General features: G+C 47.7%; 1 protein-coding gene across 1 annotated transcript in view; it reads right to left on the reverse strand.

Annotated features, from left to right (window-relative positions):
* Window positions 1-12,319, reverse strand: part of LOC134572656 (ectonucleoside triphosphate diphosphohydrolase 8-like) — a 57,221-nt gene extending 44,902 nt beyond the window's left edge. Inside the window, exons 1-3 of the mRNA XM_063431751.1 lie at window positions 12,235-12,319; window positions 9,050-9,187; window positions 1,081-1,198 (exon numbers count right to left, since the gene is read on the reverse strand). Coding sequence (XP_063287821.1) covers window positions 1,081-1,198; window positions 9,050-9,175 — 244 coding nt within the window. The 5' untranslated portion in view covers window positions 9,176-9,187; window positions 12,235-12,319. The remainder of the gene's footprint in view (window positions 1-1,080; window positions 1,199-9,049; window positions 9,188-12,234) is intronic.
* Between the last annotated feature and the right edge of the window lie 5,005 nt (window positions 12,320-17,324).

Raw genomic sequence — 17,324 nt, forward strand, 5'->3', positions numbered from 1 at the left:
GCGATCCGTGAGAATCGTCCCTTTAAAGGTTTACTCCAACCCGTTATGTAAGTTTATGTTTTGGGGCATAAATTGCACTATTGGGCATTGCCAAAAGGTCCCCACCTTAAAAAGTTAGAGTTAAAACGTAGCTTTAATCCAGTGTTGGGCAAAGTTCCCGCCACTGATCTCCCTTCTCTGGCCGACGTGTCTCACAGTCCAATCATAGGACATTCATTATGCCAAATATCTCTGGTTTCACCATGACCACTTCAAAAAGCTGAAGAGATTATAGAGATTGAGACACCCTTTAACTACGGTTACAGACCCACGCGGCCGTATGTGAGAATCGTCTATTTAACCTCATTTACAGACCGACAGGACACCTCTATAAAATTCTAGTTCGAAAAACAGTATGACCGCCCCATATAAACCGACCACCCACTTCGCACTGCAGACTTTCAAGGCCTCCTCAGCACTGAAGGGGTTAAGCGGAGATTCCCGGAGTCCTGTTTATTATATGTAGGGCCATATATCAAGATATTGTCCTCACTGTGTATTTTCCAAGGGTGTGTTTTATTGTTGTTTAGCAATGTTTATTAGACCGTGTGAATGCGAAGCCACGAGCCACATTCTCATATCTCCTACTGTTACTATGACGTGTATAAAAAAAATCCCCCGTCCCCCCATATTGTAGTGGATATTGTCTACATTGCTGTGCTCATTCACACGGGGGCAAAACTACTGTCTGGGGCACTCACCCTTCTAAATGGTCCCAGAGATTATTCGATTTTCAATAAGTTTGTTTATTTTTTTACAAGGCAATTTGCCAGTTAGACAGCTCTATGTTGTATATTAACCTTTGATTGCCAGGAGATGTTTTTAAAGAATTGTGGGAAATCAACCACAGTATAGCACATTTTAGGGAAAAAAAAAGACAAGAGGGAAGGTTTTTTTGTGATTGCTTGGGGTTTAACACTTAAAACTCCTTTACAATTTCCAGTTTAGTTTCTCTATATATTTTAATAGTTTATTCGTTGGTTCTATCCCTTCCAAGGTTCAGGAGCTGAAGGGTTACACTGATGGGACACACGGACACACCTTGTACGCTGCACATGTAGATCTGGCTGACAATCCCCGTGTCATTCTCTTTATTCGCAGGCCACTTGTAAACATAAAGGGAGGTGTGGGACGAGCCGGCGTCAAACACTATTCCGTACTGGAAGAGAAAAAAAAAACAGAGCATCATGGGAAAAGTTCCCACCGACCACGGAATGCTGGGTATTACTGAAACAATGTAATTCCTGCAGTTAAAGCTTGATCGAAATTCACAAAAACACCAGAAATAAATAATAATAAATCTAATGGAACGGGGGGTTTATTAACGCAACAGCAAGTTACGGCAACCAGACAATTAATATGATAAATTTATCCCAAATAGTCATAGTCAGAGTCAATAGTCAGAATATTTATTGTGCCTTTGCCGACTTCCCAAATCTGCTCATTTGGCCTAATGTAAAATTAACTGTATAATGATTAAACCGGCTAATTAGGGGCTTATTCTCAAAATCAGAAAGTGATGAAAGAATTGCAAAGTCTATACCAAATTGGGAAGGATGGTGGGTGAGGTATTGGTTTGGTTTCCCCCCCCAGCTATTTCGAACTAAAATTTGAATATCCTTGGTCGGTAAACCCCCAGGTATGAGTAAGAGTTCTCCCAGCTTCACCAACACATCGGGTCTATTTAATTAATTGTAATTCTAAAGAACTCTTTTTGTAGATGTAGGTAAAATCTTTTTCCTCTGAGACAAAAGATGAATGAAAAGACCCAGTCAAAAAACAGCCACAGTCTGAGGGGGTGCACGAGATATGCCTAAAAAAAACACGTACATTTTGTAAATTTTGATTTAAGTAACAAAATCTGCAATAAAAAAAAACAACCTTTATACACGGACTCGCATAACACACCTAAGATGCGATAAATGTGAATGTAACACTAAACCTGATTAACCGCCTGTCCTGCCTGCACTAAAGATAGTTTATATACAGAGCCTTCCCTTGTACACCCTGGGTAATTAGTGTATATATATATATACCTACAGATCTTTGGTATAATGCCAACAAAGAAGGTGGTATATTCACTAAATGTTTATTTAGAGAGAGAAATAAATATATTTTATATAGACACATCTGGGGTTGTCGTAGGGATAGATAACTATATAAACACACACACACACTATCCCTTATAGTGTGCCGGGGTAGTCGTAGGGATAGATTATATATATCATTGACGTTGTGGCAGGCTTATGCAATGTATGATCATATAATGTAACTAAATCCCCATTATTTATTTTTTTTGCCTAGATTAGGTGTTTTTTAAAAAAAACTTTTAAAAACTAATAAAATCTGTCAACATTGAAGTTGCTGTTTAGTAGATAGGAGAGTGCGCTGGATCTTGTGTATTGTTTATTGTATAATATGGCCCCCAGCAGCACCCCATTTAAGCATGTTTAGGGGAGTGCAACCACCCCCCATGTTTTTCATACATACATACTAACCCTTATAGTGTGCCGGGGTTGTCGTAGGGATATTATATATATATATATATACACAGGGGTGGGCTGGGAAGGGGGGCAGGGAGGCAATTGCCCCCCAGGGCGCCCTAAACCCAGGGCCGCCCACATCCAGCAAAAAAAGGAAAAATCTGAATCCCCTGCTTCTGGCTCTCTCCCTGCCTCTGGCTCTCTCCCTGCCTCTGGCTCTCTCCCTGCCTCTGGCTGAGGAGTCAGATTTTTCAACTTACCTCACTCTCCCTGCAGCCTGCAGCCGGTGGAATCGCCGGCCTCTCCTGATGATGTCAGGAGGAGGGGGCGTGACTTCCACTGCTCTTCTCACAGGACCGCTGGGGAGTCTGGGAGAAGAGCAGAGGAAGCCACGCCCCCTCCTCCTGACATCATCAGGAGAGACTTCACTGGCTGCTGCTGGTTGCTGCTCCTGATGGCTGCTGTCCACCCCTCCCTGGCCTAAGGTAAGACTCAGGGAGGGGGGAAATACACTTTAGTGTTTTTTTTTATTCCCCTCCTCAGCCCTGTCCCCTCCTCAGCCCCTGCCCCCTTAGTCAGCCCCTGCCCCCTTAGTCAGCCCCTGTCCCCTCCTCAGCCCCTGTCCCCTTAGTCAGCCCCTGACCCCTACCTCAGCCCCTGTCACCCTTCCTCAGCCCCTGTCCCCTTAGTCAGCCCCTGCCCCATTAGTCAGCCCCTGCCCCCTCCTCAGCCCCTGTCCCCTTAGTCAGCCCCTGCCCCCCTCCTCAGCCCCTGCCTCTTCCTCAGTCCCTTTCCTCTCCTCAGCCCTGTCCCCTTAGTCAGCCCCTGTACCCCCTCCTCAGCCCCTGTACCCCCTCCTTAGCCTCTGTCCCCTTAGTCAGCCCCTGTCCTCATCTCAGCCCCTGTCCCCACCTCCCCTTCGTCAGCCCCTGTCCCCTTAGTCAGCTCCTACCTCAGCCCCTGTCCCCTTAGTCAGCCCCTGCCCCCTCCTCAGCCCCTGTACCCCCTCCTTAGCCCCTGTCCCCTTAGTCAGCCCCTGTCCCCATCTCAGCCCCTGTCCCCACCTCAGCCTTAGTCAGCCCCTGTCCACACCTCAGCCCCTGTCCACACCTCAGCCCCTGTTCCCACCTCCCCTTCGTCAGCCCCTGTCCCCTTAGTCAGCTCCTACCTCAGCCCCTGTCCCCTTAGTCAGCCCCTGCCCCCTCCTCAGCCCCTGTACCCCCTCCTTAGCCCCTGTCCCCTTAGTCAGCCCCTGTCCCCATCTCAGCCCCTGTCCCCACCTCAGCCTTAGTCAGCCCCTGTCCACACCTCAGCCCCTGTCCACACCTCAGCCCCTGGCCACACCTCAGCCCCTGTCCCCACCTCCCCTTCGTCAGCCCCTGTCCCCTTAGTCAGCTCCTACCTCAGCCCCTGTCCCCTTAGTCAGCCCCTGCCCCCTCCTCAGCCCCTGTCCTCTCCTCAGCCCCTGTCACCCTTCCTCAGCCCCTGTCCCCTACCTCAGCCCCTGTCACCCTTCCTCAGCCCTGTCCCCTTAGTCAGCCCCTGCCAACAAAGAAGGTGGTATATTCACTAAATGTTTATTTAGAGAGAGAAATAAATATATTTTATATAGACACATCTGGGGTTGTCGTAGGGATAGATAACTATATAAACACACACACACACTATCCCTTATAGTGTGCCGGGGTAGTCGTAGGGATAGATTATATATATCATTGACGTTGCGGCAGGCTTATGCAATGTATGATCATATAATGTAACTAAATCCCCATTATTTATTTTTTTTGCCTAGATTAGGTGTTTTAAAAAAAAACTTTTAAAAACTAATAAAATCTGTCAACATTGAAGTTGCTGTTTAGTAGATAGGAGAGTGCGCTGGATCTTGTGTATTGTTTATTGTATAATATGGCCCCCAGCAGCACCCCATTTAAGCATGTTTAGGGGAGTGCAACCACCCCCCATGTTTTTCATACATACATACTAACCCTTATAGTGTGCCGGGGTTGTCGTAGGGATATTATATATATATATATATATACACAGGGGCGGGCTGGGAAGGGGGGCAGGGAGGCAATTGCCCCCCAGGGCGCCCTAAACCCAGGGCCGCCCACATCCAGCAAAAAAAGGAAAAATCTGAATCCCCTGCTTCTGGCTCTCTCCCTGCCTCTGGCTCTCTCCCTGCCTCTGGCTGAGGAGTCAGATTTTTCAACTTACCTCACTCTCCCTGCAGCCTGCAGCCGGTGGAATCGCCGGCCTCTCCTGATGATGTCAGGAGGAGGGGGCGTGACTTCCACTGCTCTTCTCACAGGACCGCTGGGGAGTCTGGGAGAAGAGCAGAGGAAGCCACGCCCCCTCCTCCTGACATCATCAGGAGAGACTTCACTGGCTGCTGCTGGTTGCTGCTCCTGATGGCTGCTGTCCACCCCTCCCTGGCCTAAGGTAAGACTCAGGGAGGGGGGGGAAATACACTTTAGTGTTTTTTTTTATTCCCCTCCTCAGCCCTGTCCCCTCCTCAGCCCCTGCCCCCTTAGTCAGCCCCTGCCCCCTTAGTCAGCCCCTGTCCCCTCCTCAGCCCCTGTCCCCTTAGTCAGCCCCTGACCCCTACCTCAGCCCCTGTCACCCTTCCTCAGCCCCTGTCCCCTTAGTCAGCCCCTGCCCCATTAGTCAGCCCCTGCCCCCTCCTCAGCCCCTGTCCCCTTAGTCAGCCCCTGCCCCCCCTCCTCAGCCCCTGCCTCTTCCTCAGTCCCTTTCCTCTCCTCAGCCCTGTCCCCTTAGTCAGCCCCTGTACCCCCTCCTCAGCCCCTGTACCCCCTCCTTAGCCTCTGTCCCCTTAGTCAGCCCCTGTCCTCATCTCAGCCCCTGTCCCCACCTCCCCTTCGTCAGCCCCTGTCCCCTTAGTCAGCTCCTACCTCAGCCCCTGTCCCCTTAGTCAGCCCCTGCCCCCTCCTCAGCCCCTGTACCCCCTCCTTAGCCCCTGTCCCCTTAGTCAGCCCCTGTCCCCATCTCAGCCCCTGTCCCCACCTCAGCCTTAGTCAGCCCCTGTCCACACCTCAGCCCCTGGCCACACCTCAGCCCCTGTTCCCACCTCCCCTACCTCAGCCCCTGTCCCCTTAGTCAGCTCCTACCTCAGCCCCTGTCCCCTTAGTCAGCCCCTGCCCCCTCCTCAGCCCCTGTACCCCCTCCTTAGCCCCTGTCCCCTTAGTCAGCCCCTGTCCCCATCTCAGCCCCTGTCCCCACCTCAGCCTTAGTCAGCCCCTGTCCACACCTCAGCCCCTGTCCACACCTCAGCCCCTGGCCACACCTCAGCCCCTGTCCCCACCTCCCCTTCGTCAGCCCCTGTCCCCTTAGTCAGCTCCTACCTCAGCCCCTGTCCCCTTAGTCAGCCCCTGCCCCCTCCTCAGCCCCTGTCCTCTCCTCAGCCCCTGTCACCCTTCCTCAGCCCCTGTCCTCTCCTCAGCCCCTGTCACCCTTCCTCAGCCCCTGTCCCCTACCTCAGCCCCTGTCACCCTTCCTCAGCCCTGTCCCCTTAGTCAGCCCCTGCCCCCTCCTCAGCCCCTGCCTCCTCCTCAGTCCCTTTCCTCTCCTCAGCCCTGTCCCCTTAGTCAGCCCCTGTACCCCCTCCTCAGCCCCTGTACCCCCTCCTTAGCCCCTGTCCCCTTAGTCAGCCCCTGTCCCCATCTCAGCCCCTGTCCCCACCTCAGCCTTAGTCAGCCCCTGGCCACACCTCAGCCCCTGTCCCCACCTCCCCTTCGTCAGCCCCTGTCCCCTTAGTCAGCTCCTACCTCAGTCCCTGTCCCCTACCTCAGTCCCTGTCCCCCCTCCTCAGCCCCTGTCCCCCCTCCTCAGCACCTGCCCCCCTAGTCAGCCCCTGTCCCCTTGGTCAGCCCCTGTCCCACCCTTTCCCTGCTCCTTTCCCCCCTCTCAGCTCATGCCCCCTTCCTCAGCCCCATGCTCCCCACCACAGCCCCATAACATCCACACTACAGCTCCTCTCCCCCAATTGCAACCCATATTACCTCACCACAGCCCCTTTCCCAAATTGTAGCCATCAACTTGCTTCAGCCCCTATCCTCCCGTACATTTCCTAAACCCCCAATTACAGCTTATACCCTCCACTACCACCCCCTGTCCCCCACTACAGCCCTGTCCCCTTACTCAGCCCCTGTCCACTGGTTTTAAAAGTGTAAAGTTTGGGTGTGTGTGTATGAGTATGTCTGTGTGTGTCAGTATGTCTGTGTCAGTCAGTATGTCCGTATGTCTGTGTGTGTGTGCGTCAGTATGTCTGTGTGTGTGCGCGCATCAGTATGTCTGTGTGTGTGCATCAGTATGTATGTCTGTGTGTGTGTCAGTATGTCTGTCTATGTGTGTGCAAGTATGTCTGTCTATGTGTGTGCAAGTATGTCTCTGTGTGTTTGTCAGTATGTCTGTCTGTCTGAGTCAGTATGCCTGTAACAGTGTGTCTTTCTGTGTGTGTCTGTGTGAGTACTAGTATGTATCTCTGTGTGTGTGTCAGTATGTCTGTGTGCAAGTATGTATCTGTGTGTGTGCCAATTTGTCTGTGTCAGCCAGTATGCCTGTGTGTGTCAGTATGCCTGTCTGTCTCAGTCAGTATGCCTGTAACAATGTGTCTTTCTGTGTGTGTCTGTGTGCCTGTCAGTGAGTGTGTGTGTGTGCCTGTCAGTGAGTGTGTGTTTTTTAGTGTGTGCCACTTTTTTTAGTGTGTTTTTACTCTCCTCTTGGTGCAATGGGCCACTTGACTGGATTTGCCCCCCAGGCCTAAGGCTGCCAGCCCTCCCCTGTATATACACACACACTATAGGCACACTACCCCTTATAGTGTGTGGAGATTGTCGTAGGGATTGCGATACATTCCACTAGTTTGAGGGGATTTGAATCCTTTATATGAAACCCCTGTAGACCCTTAGGTTTAGTTTGAGCAAAATCACATTTATCGCACTTATGGGGTGCGTTAGGGAGTCCAGGGCATAAAGTTGTTGTTTTTTTTGTTTGTTTGGGTGTTTTTTAAATTGTGGTTTTTGTTCCTTAGATAAAGATTTATAATATTTTTCTAGCCTCATCTCATGCACTCTTTAGACTGACTGTTGTGTTTTTTTTTGTTTTGTTTCTTTAACGTATCTTCTGTGTCGGATTAATTTGGGTTGTCCCCTCACCTATAGATTAAGGATCTGACTACCTTGCACCCTTTCTCTGTATCATGTTCCTGAATACCAGACTTCTAGTCTGTTGTACAGTCCTGTCAATGAACAGGTCACCAGCTCTAAGTCCTCTTGCTGTAGATTTATTTGAAGAATATTGTCTGAAACACTTTTTTACTACAGATTTTTTATTCAAATATTTCCCATTATCTATAACTCGCTGAATGCACTTTAACCCATTCCAGATTATCCATCGAAAAACTTCCTAAAACTTCACAGTATTTGAAAGGAGAAATATTTATTATTACAGCTTATTGCAAGAGGTGTGTTATAGGAGTTTAACAGTAATGCACGACCCAGCAACCATGCACTCCAGACACCATCACCACTTCAATCACTTGCAGTGGTTATGGTGCTTAATGTGCCCCTTTCAATAAATTAGGACCACTTGTTAAAACCATTAAGTGGTTTATTCATTAGTCAGTGAATGGTTGTGGTTTGAATGAAAACCAAGTGGTAGAATTCAGGTTACAAGCAATGAAATTTCAGAGTTGGAGAATTTCTTTCAAATTAAGTATTTTTCGAAATGTGATAATTTTTCTGAAAACAAACGTTTTCCCAGTTTCGGCTTAAATTTTGTAATTTGGTTTTCTCTATAATTCACCAGTTTTCTGTTCTCACGCACAAATTAGCATTTTAATGCAGGCTTCTTATGGCGTGATACAGTTTCATTTTCTGGCTATAGAATGGGTCGGTTTATCCTGTATAAATGTGTTATCCGGGTATTAATAACATCCGTGAACTGCAAATCACAGATCGATCCTCGCCTGACCTCGTTCCCAGATACATTAATCAGTTTTCCGTTTAGGTTGCATTTTAAACTGCGTAGTAACAGGTATTTTTATCAGTCAAAGTTGGCTACTGCTCTGTGCTTTAACGTGGAGGTCAAAATACCACCGAACACAGACAGAGTTATTCAAATTCAAAGGGAAACACAAATTGAAGGACAAGCTCACTGGGAAGATTCTCTAAGTCTCCTATGATTCAAATTCACTTATTGTAGCCTAAAAATGTAAACTCTCCCTTTGGTTTGTAACTCGGAGAGTCTTAATAAAGACTTAATGACTGGTAACCGACAAACAGGGGTGCAGGATCATACCCGCTAGCCTGTACTAGGACCAAGTTATAAAAATGTAATTTCAAAACATATTTGGTAAAACACCTGAAATTATCTTTTATTTTTTTATGAAACATACATTGGAATGCCAGGTTGGAGGGGCTCCTAACTAACCCCACTTTCATTTTTATGGCATTGTACGGTAACTTTGTGGGGCGATGTATGAAAATGATTGTGGGAATCCAGAGACCTACCTTGTCAGGTGATGGTAGGTAGATATTTCGTATTTCCACAATGCTGAGGATGAGGGCTACAATCCCGGATATCACAGAGATTAAGATCAGGCATCCTACAAGCAGACCCTTTCGATTCTTGCACATTACCGCATCAACCTGGCAGGTAAAAAAAGGTTGGCTAATGGCAGATCCAACACACCGCGAGAAATCACATCCCACCCCACTCACCACGTGAAATATCCCCCCAATACCACCACTGGTCTGTCTCAGTTACCCCAACTCCCAACAGCAGATAAAAAATCTAATAAAAAACAAACAAAAAAAACCTACCACATCTCCCGTGCAGAACACTGAACCCTGCAGCTCTCCATAGACTGAACCCTGCAGCTCTCCATAGACTGAACACTGAACCCTGCAGCTCTCCATAGACTGAGCACTGAACCCTGCAGCTCTCCATAGACTGAATACTGAACCCTGCAGCTCTCCATAGACTGAATACTGAACCCTGCAGCTCTCCATAGACTGAATACTGAACCCTGCAGCTCTCCATAGACTGAATACTGAACCCTGCAGCTCTCCATAGACTGAATACTGAACCCTGCAGCTCTCCATAGATTGAATACTGAACCCTGCAGCTCTACATAGACTCAGCCCTGAACCCTGCAGCTCTCCATAGACTGAGCACTGAACCCTCCAGCTCTCCATAGACTGAACACTGAACCCTGCAGCTCTCCATAGACTGAACACTGAACCCTGCAGCTCTCCATAGACTGAATACTGAACCCTGCAGCTCTCCATAGACTGAATACTGAACCCTGCAGCTCTCCATAGACTGAATACTGAACCCTGCAGCTTTCCATAGACTGAACACGGAACCCTGCAGCTCTCCATAGACTGAATACTGAACCCTGCAGCTCCCCATAGACTGAACACTAAACCCTGCAGCTCTCCATAGACTGAACCCTGCAGCTCTCCATAGACTGAACACTGAACCCTGCAGCTCTCCATAGACTGAATACTGAACCCTGCAGCTCTCCATAGACTGAACACTGAACCCTGCAGCTCTCCATAGACTGAATACTGAACCCTGCAGCTCTCCATAGACTGAACACTGAACCCTGCAGCTCTCCATAGACTGAATACTGAACCCTGCAGCTCTCCATAGACTGAATACTGAACCCTGCAGCTCTCCATAGACTGAATACTGAACCCTGCAGCTCTTCATAGACTGAATACTGAGCCCTGCAGCTCTCCATAGACTGAACCCTGCAGCTCTCCATAGACTGAACCCTGCAGCTCTCCATAGACTGAACCCTAAACCTCTCCATAGACTGAATTACGAACCCTGCAGCTCTCCACAGACTGAATACTGAACCCTGCAGCTCTCCATAGGCTGAACACTGAACCCTGCAGCTCTTCATAGACTGAATACTGAGCCCTGCAGCTCTCCATAGACTGAACCCTGCAGCTCTCCATAGACTGAACCCTGCAGCTCTCCATAGACTGAACCCTGAAGCTCTCCATAGACTGAACCCTGCAGCTCTCCATAGACAGAGCACTGAACCCTGCAGCTCTCCATAGACTGAATACTGAACCCTGCAGCTCTCCATAGACTGAATACTGAACCCTGCAGGTCCATAGACTGAGCACTGAACCCCGCAGATCTCCATAGACTGAACCCTGCAGCTCTCCATAGACTGAACACTGAACCATGCAGCTCTCTATAGACTGAGCACTGAACCCTGCAGCTCTCCATAGACTGAATACTGAACCATGCAGCTCTCCATAGACTGAATACTGAACCCTGCAGCTCTCCATAGACTGAACCCTGTAGCTCTCCATAGCCTGAACCCTGCAGCTCCCTATAGACTGAGCACTGAACCCTGCAGCTCTCCATAGACTGAACACTGAACCCTGCAGCTCTCCATAGACTGAACACTGAACCCTGCAGCTCTCCATAGACTGAACACTGAACCCTGCAGCTCTCCATAGACTGAACACTGAACCCTGCAGCTCTCCATAGACTGAACACTGAACCCTGCAGCTCTCCATAGACTGAACACTGAACCCTGCAGCTCTCCATAGACTGAATACTGAACCCTGCAGCTCTCCATAGACTGAATACTGAACCCTGCAGCCCTCCATAGACTGAATACTGAACCCTGCAGCTCTCCATAGACTGAACCCTGCAGCTCTCCATAGACTGAATACTGAACCCTGCAGCTCTCCATAGACTGAATACTGAACCCTGCAGCTCTCCATAGACTGAACACTGAACCCCGCAGCTCTCCATAGACTGAATACTGAACCCTGCAGCTCTCCATAGACTGAACCCTGTAGCTCTCCATAGCCTGAACCCTGCAGCTCCCTATAGACTGAGCACTGAACCCTGCAGCTCTCCATAGACTGAACACTGAACCCTGCAGCTCTCCATAGACTGAACACTGAACCCTGCAGCTCTCCATAGACTGAACACTGAACCCTGCAGCTCTCCATAGACTGAACACTGAACCCTGCAGCTCTCCATAGACTGAATACTGAACCCTGCAGCTCTCCATAGACTGAATACTGAACCCTGCAGCTCTCCATAGACTGAATACTGAACCCTGCAGCTCTCCATAGACTGAATACTGAACCCTGTAGCTCTCCTCAGGTTGATCATTGAACTCCGCAAACCCTAGATGATCAGAACAGGTTTGTGGTAACTTTCCTAAATGCCAGAGTTTAGGATTGTTAGACTTTCACTGGCAAATCATCAACTTGGCTAATGAACGATCAAAATAAATAAATAAATAATAATAATAAAAAAATATATATATACACACACACTCATCCTGCTGAAAGTTGGTGTTTATTCACTAAATGTTGCAAAGTTTAGCCAATAAAAGATGGATTTGGAAAAATATTCCCACCCAGCTAGCCAGTTTAAATATTTTATTTTACGTTTTGTAATTCCCAATCACTACAATTCACGGTTTAGCAAATAAACCTCTGAGATCTGAATTCACAGGAATGAGAGACTGGGAATACGCTACAACATGAAGACTGATATAATGTGACTATTAGCTGAGAGCAAACAGTGCACCCACTGGGGAGCCACGTGCCCATTGCCACCAATGTGGATTGAACTAATTTCAAAACACAGGAATCCCCACTCCACCCCCCCTTCCCCCCCACATACACACACACATATATATACAGACCTGTCTTTGATGGCTTCAGCCCCAGCAATGAATGTCCCAGCTGTGTCACTGTATCTCCTCCGATGGGTCAAGGTGCACTGTGTGATGTACACTGTACAGTGTGTGTGAGCCACCCCTCCCACCATACAGGTAACCAATCACCTGGAAAGACTGCATCTCCAACCCTCCCAGCTTATAACACAGCTTTACACTTTTTTTATTCACAGAGAGAGAGAGAGAGAGACACACACAGAGACAGACAGAGAGCAAGCGACAGAGACAGAGAGAGACATACACGGAAAGACACAGTGAGAGACGCCTAGAGAGCCATAATGGAGAGAGACACACAGAGAGAGAGAGAGAGAGAGAGAGAGAGAGAGAGAATGGAGACAGACACAGAAAAATGACAAAGACATACACAGAAAGCGAGACGCAGAGACAGATTCAGAGAGGAAACAGAGACAGAGTGGAGAGAGACATACACAGAAAAATGACAGGGACTAGGAGAGAGACACAAAGACAGAGACATACAGACAGAGTGGAAAGAGAGACAAATACAGACGGCAAGAGAGACAAAGATGTTGCAAGCGATACAAAGAAACAAAGTGAGAGACAGACAAAGACATGGAGAAAGAGGCAGAGACAAACGCATAGACAGACAAAAAACAGTGAGTGAGATGACAAAAATTAGAGACAGAGACAAGAAGAATGAAACAGACACAAAGAAAAACAGACACGAAGACAGACAAGAGAGAAGGAGACAAAGATACAGTGAGAGAGAGTGGCTAAGAGACCGTGAAGACCAGTCCTGCTCTGCTCAACAATAAATGGTGAACCCAGGCTATAAATAATAAAATTAATCTGAAAGCTATTATAGCATGTGCAATATAATTCCTATACACACACACACACACAGACCAGGCGGGGTCCAGCCGGACCACTGTCTCATATATAGAGCCAATCAGAATAAAGCAATAACTACCACAGTTATCCACTAAACCGGGAGTTACGTATGTATGGCCGAACTTGCCGAGTGGTAAAAGCTGTGATTTATGTGGAGATATTGTGGTCTTAAATTTCCACTTTGTGAAGGAAGGTCATCCTCAGACCACAGTCAGCCAAGGGTTAACTCGAGTGTGCCGCCATTATCACGATCTGGGGGAGTCCTGGACGCCGTGCTAGTCACACAATGTAGCGAGAAATGGATCGTGAACGTCCGGCCAGAGTTCACTTGGATTTTGAAGTGGACATTCTGGTGAGAACCTGGAATTCTGGTCTCCATAGACACGGCATGCTAGGTACATGGTTTGATTAATCCTCCGTACTGCAGGATGTAGTCCATGTTTGCGGATTAAATCAAGTGTCAGCGAGGGGTATATCAGAGCTCCACGCACATCCACACAGACAAACACAGCTGGGTAGTTTGTTTAATACAATTAACTTGGATAGGGAATAGAGGTACGGAGTGACAGTGAGCGGATCCTCAGGTCAAGGCGGGCAGCAAAGGGTCAATGACCATGAGCAGTTCCTCAGGTCAAGGTGGGCAGCAAAGGGTCAATGACAGTGTGCGGTTCCTCAGGTCGAGGTGGGCAGCAAAGAGTCAATGACAGAGAGCGGTTCCTCAGGTCGAGGCGGGCATCAAAAAGTCAATGACAGTGAGTGGTTCCTCAGGTCGAGGTGGGCAGCAAAGGGTCAATGACAGAGAGCGGTTCCTCAGGTCGAGGCGGGCAGCAAAAAGTCAATGACAGTGAGCGGTTCCACAGGTTGAGGCGGGCAGCAAAGGGCCAATGACAGAGAGCGGTTCCTCAGGTCGAGGCGGGCAGCAAGTAACAGGGTCAATTCCCAAATCAAAGGGTGAAAAGGCCAGGGGACAGAAAGGAGTGGAGGAACAAGTAGCAGAAAACACTTATGTTCGTTACCAGCTGGACCCTGGCATTCTTCTAGTGGTCATCACAAAATGACAGCAGAGGCAGCAACGTTGTGATTCTTGTCGCTGGGTTAAAACAAGGAATGTGCACGTTCTGCCTCAGTTTGTGTCCTGTCAATCATACATCATAAAAGACGCAGAGTGGCGCCACGCATGTGCTAAGGGCAGGCGTGGAATGGGAGCAGACCCGGAGCTGTGTGAGAATCTGATCGAACACAACCTTAAACTTGCATCATCCCAGGAGGAAGCCGGAGGCAGTTTCTTGCGTAGATAACAAATCCACGAGCCACCACGGACTCCAAATCTACAAAATCCACGATCTTGGTGAGGGCTGATGGGATTCCACTGCGGCTATGGATCCCAAAATCTCCTCATTGAACCTCCAACAATATACAAGAAAATTATTAATAGAATGTTAAAGGAACACTATAATGTTAGTAATACCTGGTTAGGTGTGCCCGCCAGATTAAGGTATTTTACTCCCCATTTCTCGAGCGCTTCGCCAGTCTCGCTGTGTCTGGCTCCAACTCCATGGCAAAGATAATCGATGTTAAGAATCTCAGACAAACCAAGCATTGGGAGGCTATTGTGAATGTGTGACAAACCGCCGCACTGCGCCAATCAGCATCTTCTCACAGCGATACATTGAATCAATAACGAGAGGTGCTCCTAGGCAGTGTTTACAGTGCTAGGCCTGCAGGGACAGGCTATAGACACCATTACCACTACATAGTTCAGATTTTATTTTTTATTGTTAAGAAAGAAAACACAATGGTTCTCAAGGTATATTCTTGATAGATATCGCAATGATTTAGGTTCTATTTCATTTCTAGAGATTCCCCTTTTCCCCACTTTGAAAGATATGAAATGGTTAACTGGTTATTTCTGATTGCTAGATTTTTATTTGAATGTATATCCTGCACATTTGCACTTTTATGGTATATAGCACTGGAATATGGAACTGATGGAGTGCTTATCCATATCCATCCCATTACCTGGCTATTTATTTCTGTGTTGATTAATTGTGCCTTTATCACTTCTATAATGTTTCTCTCCCCTTTTCATTTAGATTTCAGCTATGATAGCGGTATTTATTATTTATCACATATTAGTCCTGCATTTACAGGATATATGTTCTATATATTTTATTATATTTTCAAGTCTGGAACCGACACCCAGATTTTGAATTAAATAAACGATTATGTTTTATATCTATTACGTTCAATCTTTGTTCTTTATCTATACTTATACATTTTATTTATCCAATTGGCTATTTTCCCCATGTGCCCTTGACCAAGGCGTATATAAGGCTAATTTGTAGACCAGTGTCAGGGTACCTGTGGTCTCTACCTCCAAAAGAGGTAGAGACTTAGCTGTTCCACCATCCAGACGGTCTGATGACTCCCTTCCCCGCGGTCTATCCGGTCATGCAAGGCCGGCCGCGAGGGAGTGACTGCCTTTTACACCATCTAGGCAGGAAGTCATCATCAGGACACTCCCCCGGATCGACCTGTCAGTCAATTGCTGCAGGACCAATCAGGACGTCTCGGAGGTGTGGTTACTGCTCTGAACAGGGTATTTAACAGAGCTTCCTTCATTAGCTCATTGCCCTGTCGTGGTTCTAGCTTGTTCTAGTCACTCAGTGCTTGTGTATTCTATTATCCCTTTTGGTTTTGACCCGGCTTGTTTACCTTACTCTGCTTATCTCTGTTACCCTTGATTCGGCTTGTCTCTCGCTTACCTGTCTTCTGTTACCCTCGACCTCGGCTTGTCTTTGACCATTCTATACGGTACTACTTACGTTAGTCCGGCCATTCTAAGGTCCGGTATACGTATCTGGCTACTGTTTGTACTCTGCGTGTTGGATCCCTGTCCCGATCCTGACATTACGACAGGGCCAATGGATCCTGCAAGTACAAACAGTCAGCTGGCTTCTCCTGATCCTAGGTTTGAAGCCATGGATCACAGAATGGATCAGATGGCGCTTGCGCTACAGGCTCTATTATCTCATGCCAATAACCCACCAGAGGAGATACGTAATACCCCTGTTTCTCCTGTCAGTTTAGGTCTAGAGGTAGCCACAGTGGGTGCTTCTTCTCGCATTACCCCCCCAGTACGCTATGGTGGGGCTCCTGAGAAGTGTCGTGGTTTTTTAAACCAAATTAGTATCCACTTTGAATTGCAACCCCGCTCTTATCCTACAGATAGGGCAAAGGTAGGATTTATTATCACCCTACTTATTGAGAAAGCTCTGAGATGGGCCAACCCACTATGGGAGAACGATAACCCATTAGTGTATAACTATAACACATTTGTAGCTGCTTTTAGAAGAACATTTGATCCTCCAGGTAGAAAGGTTAATGCAGCCAGATTACTGTTGCGCCTGAGACAGGAGAACCGAACACTGGTGGATTATGCACTAGAGTTCAGGTCTCTGGCGTCAGAAGTCAAGTGGAATGAGCAGGCGTATATGGATGTATTTTTGAATGGCCTATCTGAAGTAATCCTTGATGAGGTTACTACCAGAGAACTCCCTGAGAATATGGAAGATTTAATTTTGCTCATCTCTCGTATAGATGAACGTTTAAGAGAGAGACAGAACACTCGAGAGAGGAACCGGAGACCTTCTTTTAGGTTAGCCCGCGCTTTTCCAAGTCCTGACTCCACGGTATCTTTGCTTCCTGAACCTATGCAGATAGGTTATACCCGCCTCTCTGAGGAGGAAAGACAGTACAGGAGAAGAGAGGGTTTGTGTATGTATTGTGGAGCCAAGGGTCATTTACTCTCGAACTGTCCTAACCGTCCGGGAAACGCTCGCACCTAAGTCTCTCTAGAGGACAAGCCTTGGGTGTTTCTATTTTGTCCTCTACTCCTAATTATAAAGATCACAGGCTTCTGCTACCAGTTTCCTTAACTTGGGAGAAGGAAGTAGTAAGGGCTATGGCATTGATAGATTCCGGTGCTGCTGAGAATTTTATCGACCAAGCCTTTGCTATTAAGAACAATTTCCCATCCCAGCTAAGGGAGACACCCTTGGCCGTTGAGGCCATAGATGGTAGACCACTACTAGACCCTGTTATCTTTCGTGAAACCATACCCATTAGTTTAAATGTTGGTATCCTACACGTGGAGAATTTATCTCTTTTGCTCATTTCATCCCCTTCCGTTCCCATAGTTCTGGGGT

The sequence above is a fragment of the Pelobates fuscus genome, chromosome 9 (genome assembly GCF_036172605.1).
Source record: "Pelobates fuscus isolate aPelFus1 chromosome 9, aPelFus1.pri, whole genome shotgun sequence".
NCBI classification, from domain to species: Eukaryota; Metazoa; Chordata; class Amphibia; order Anura; family Pelobatidae; genus Pelobates; species Pelobates fuscus.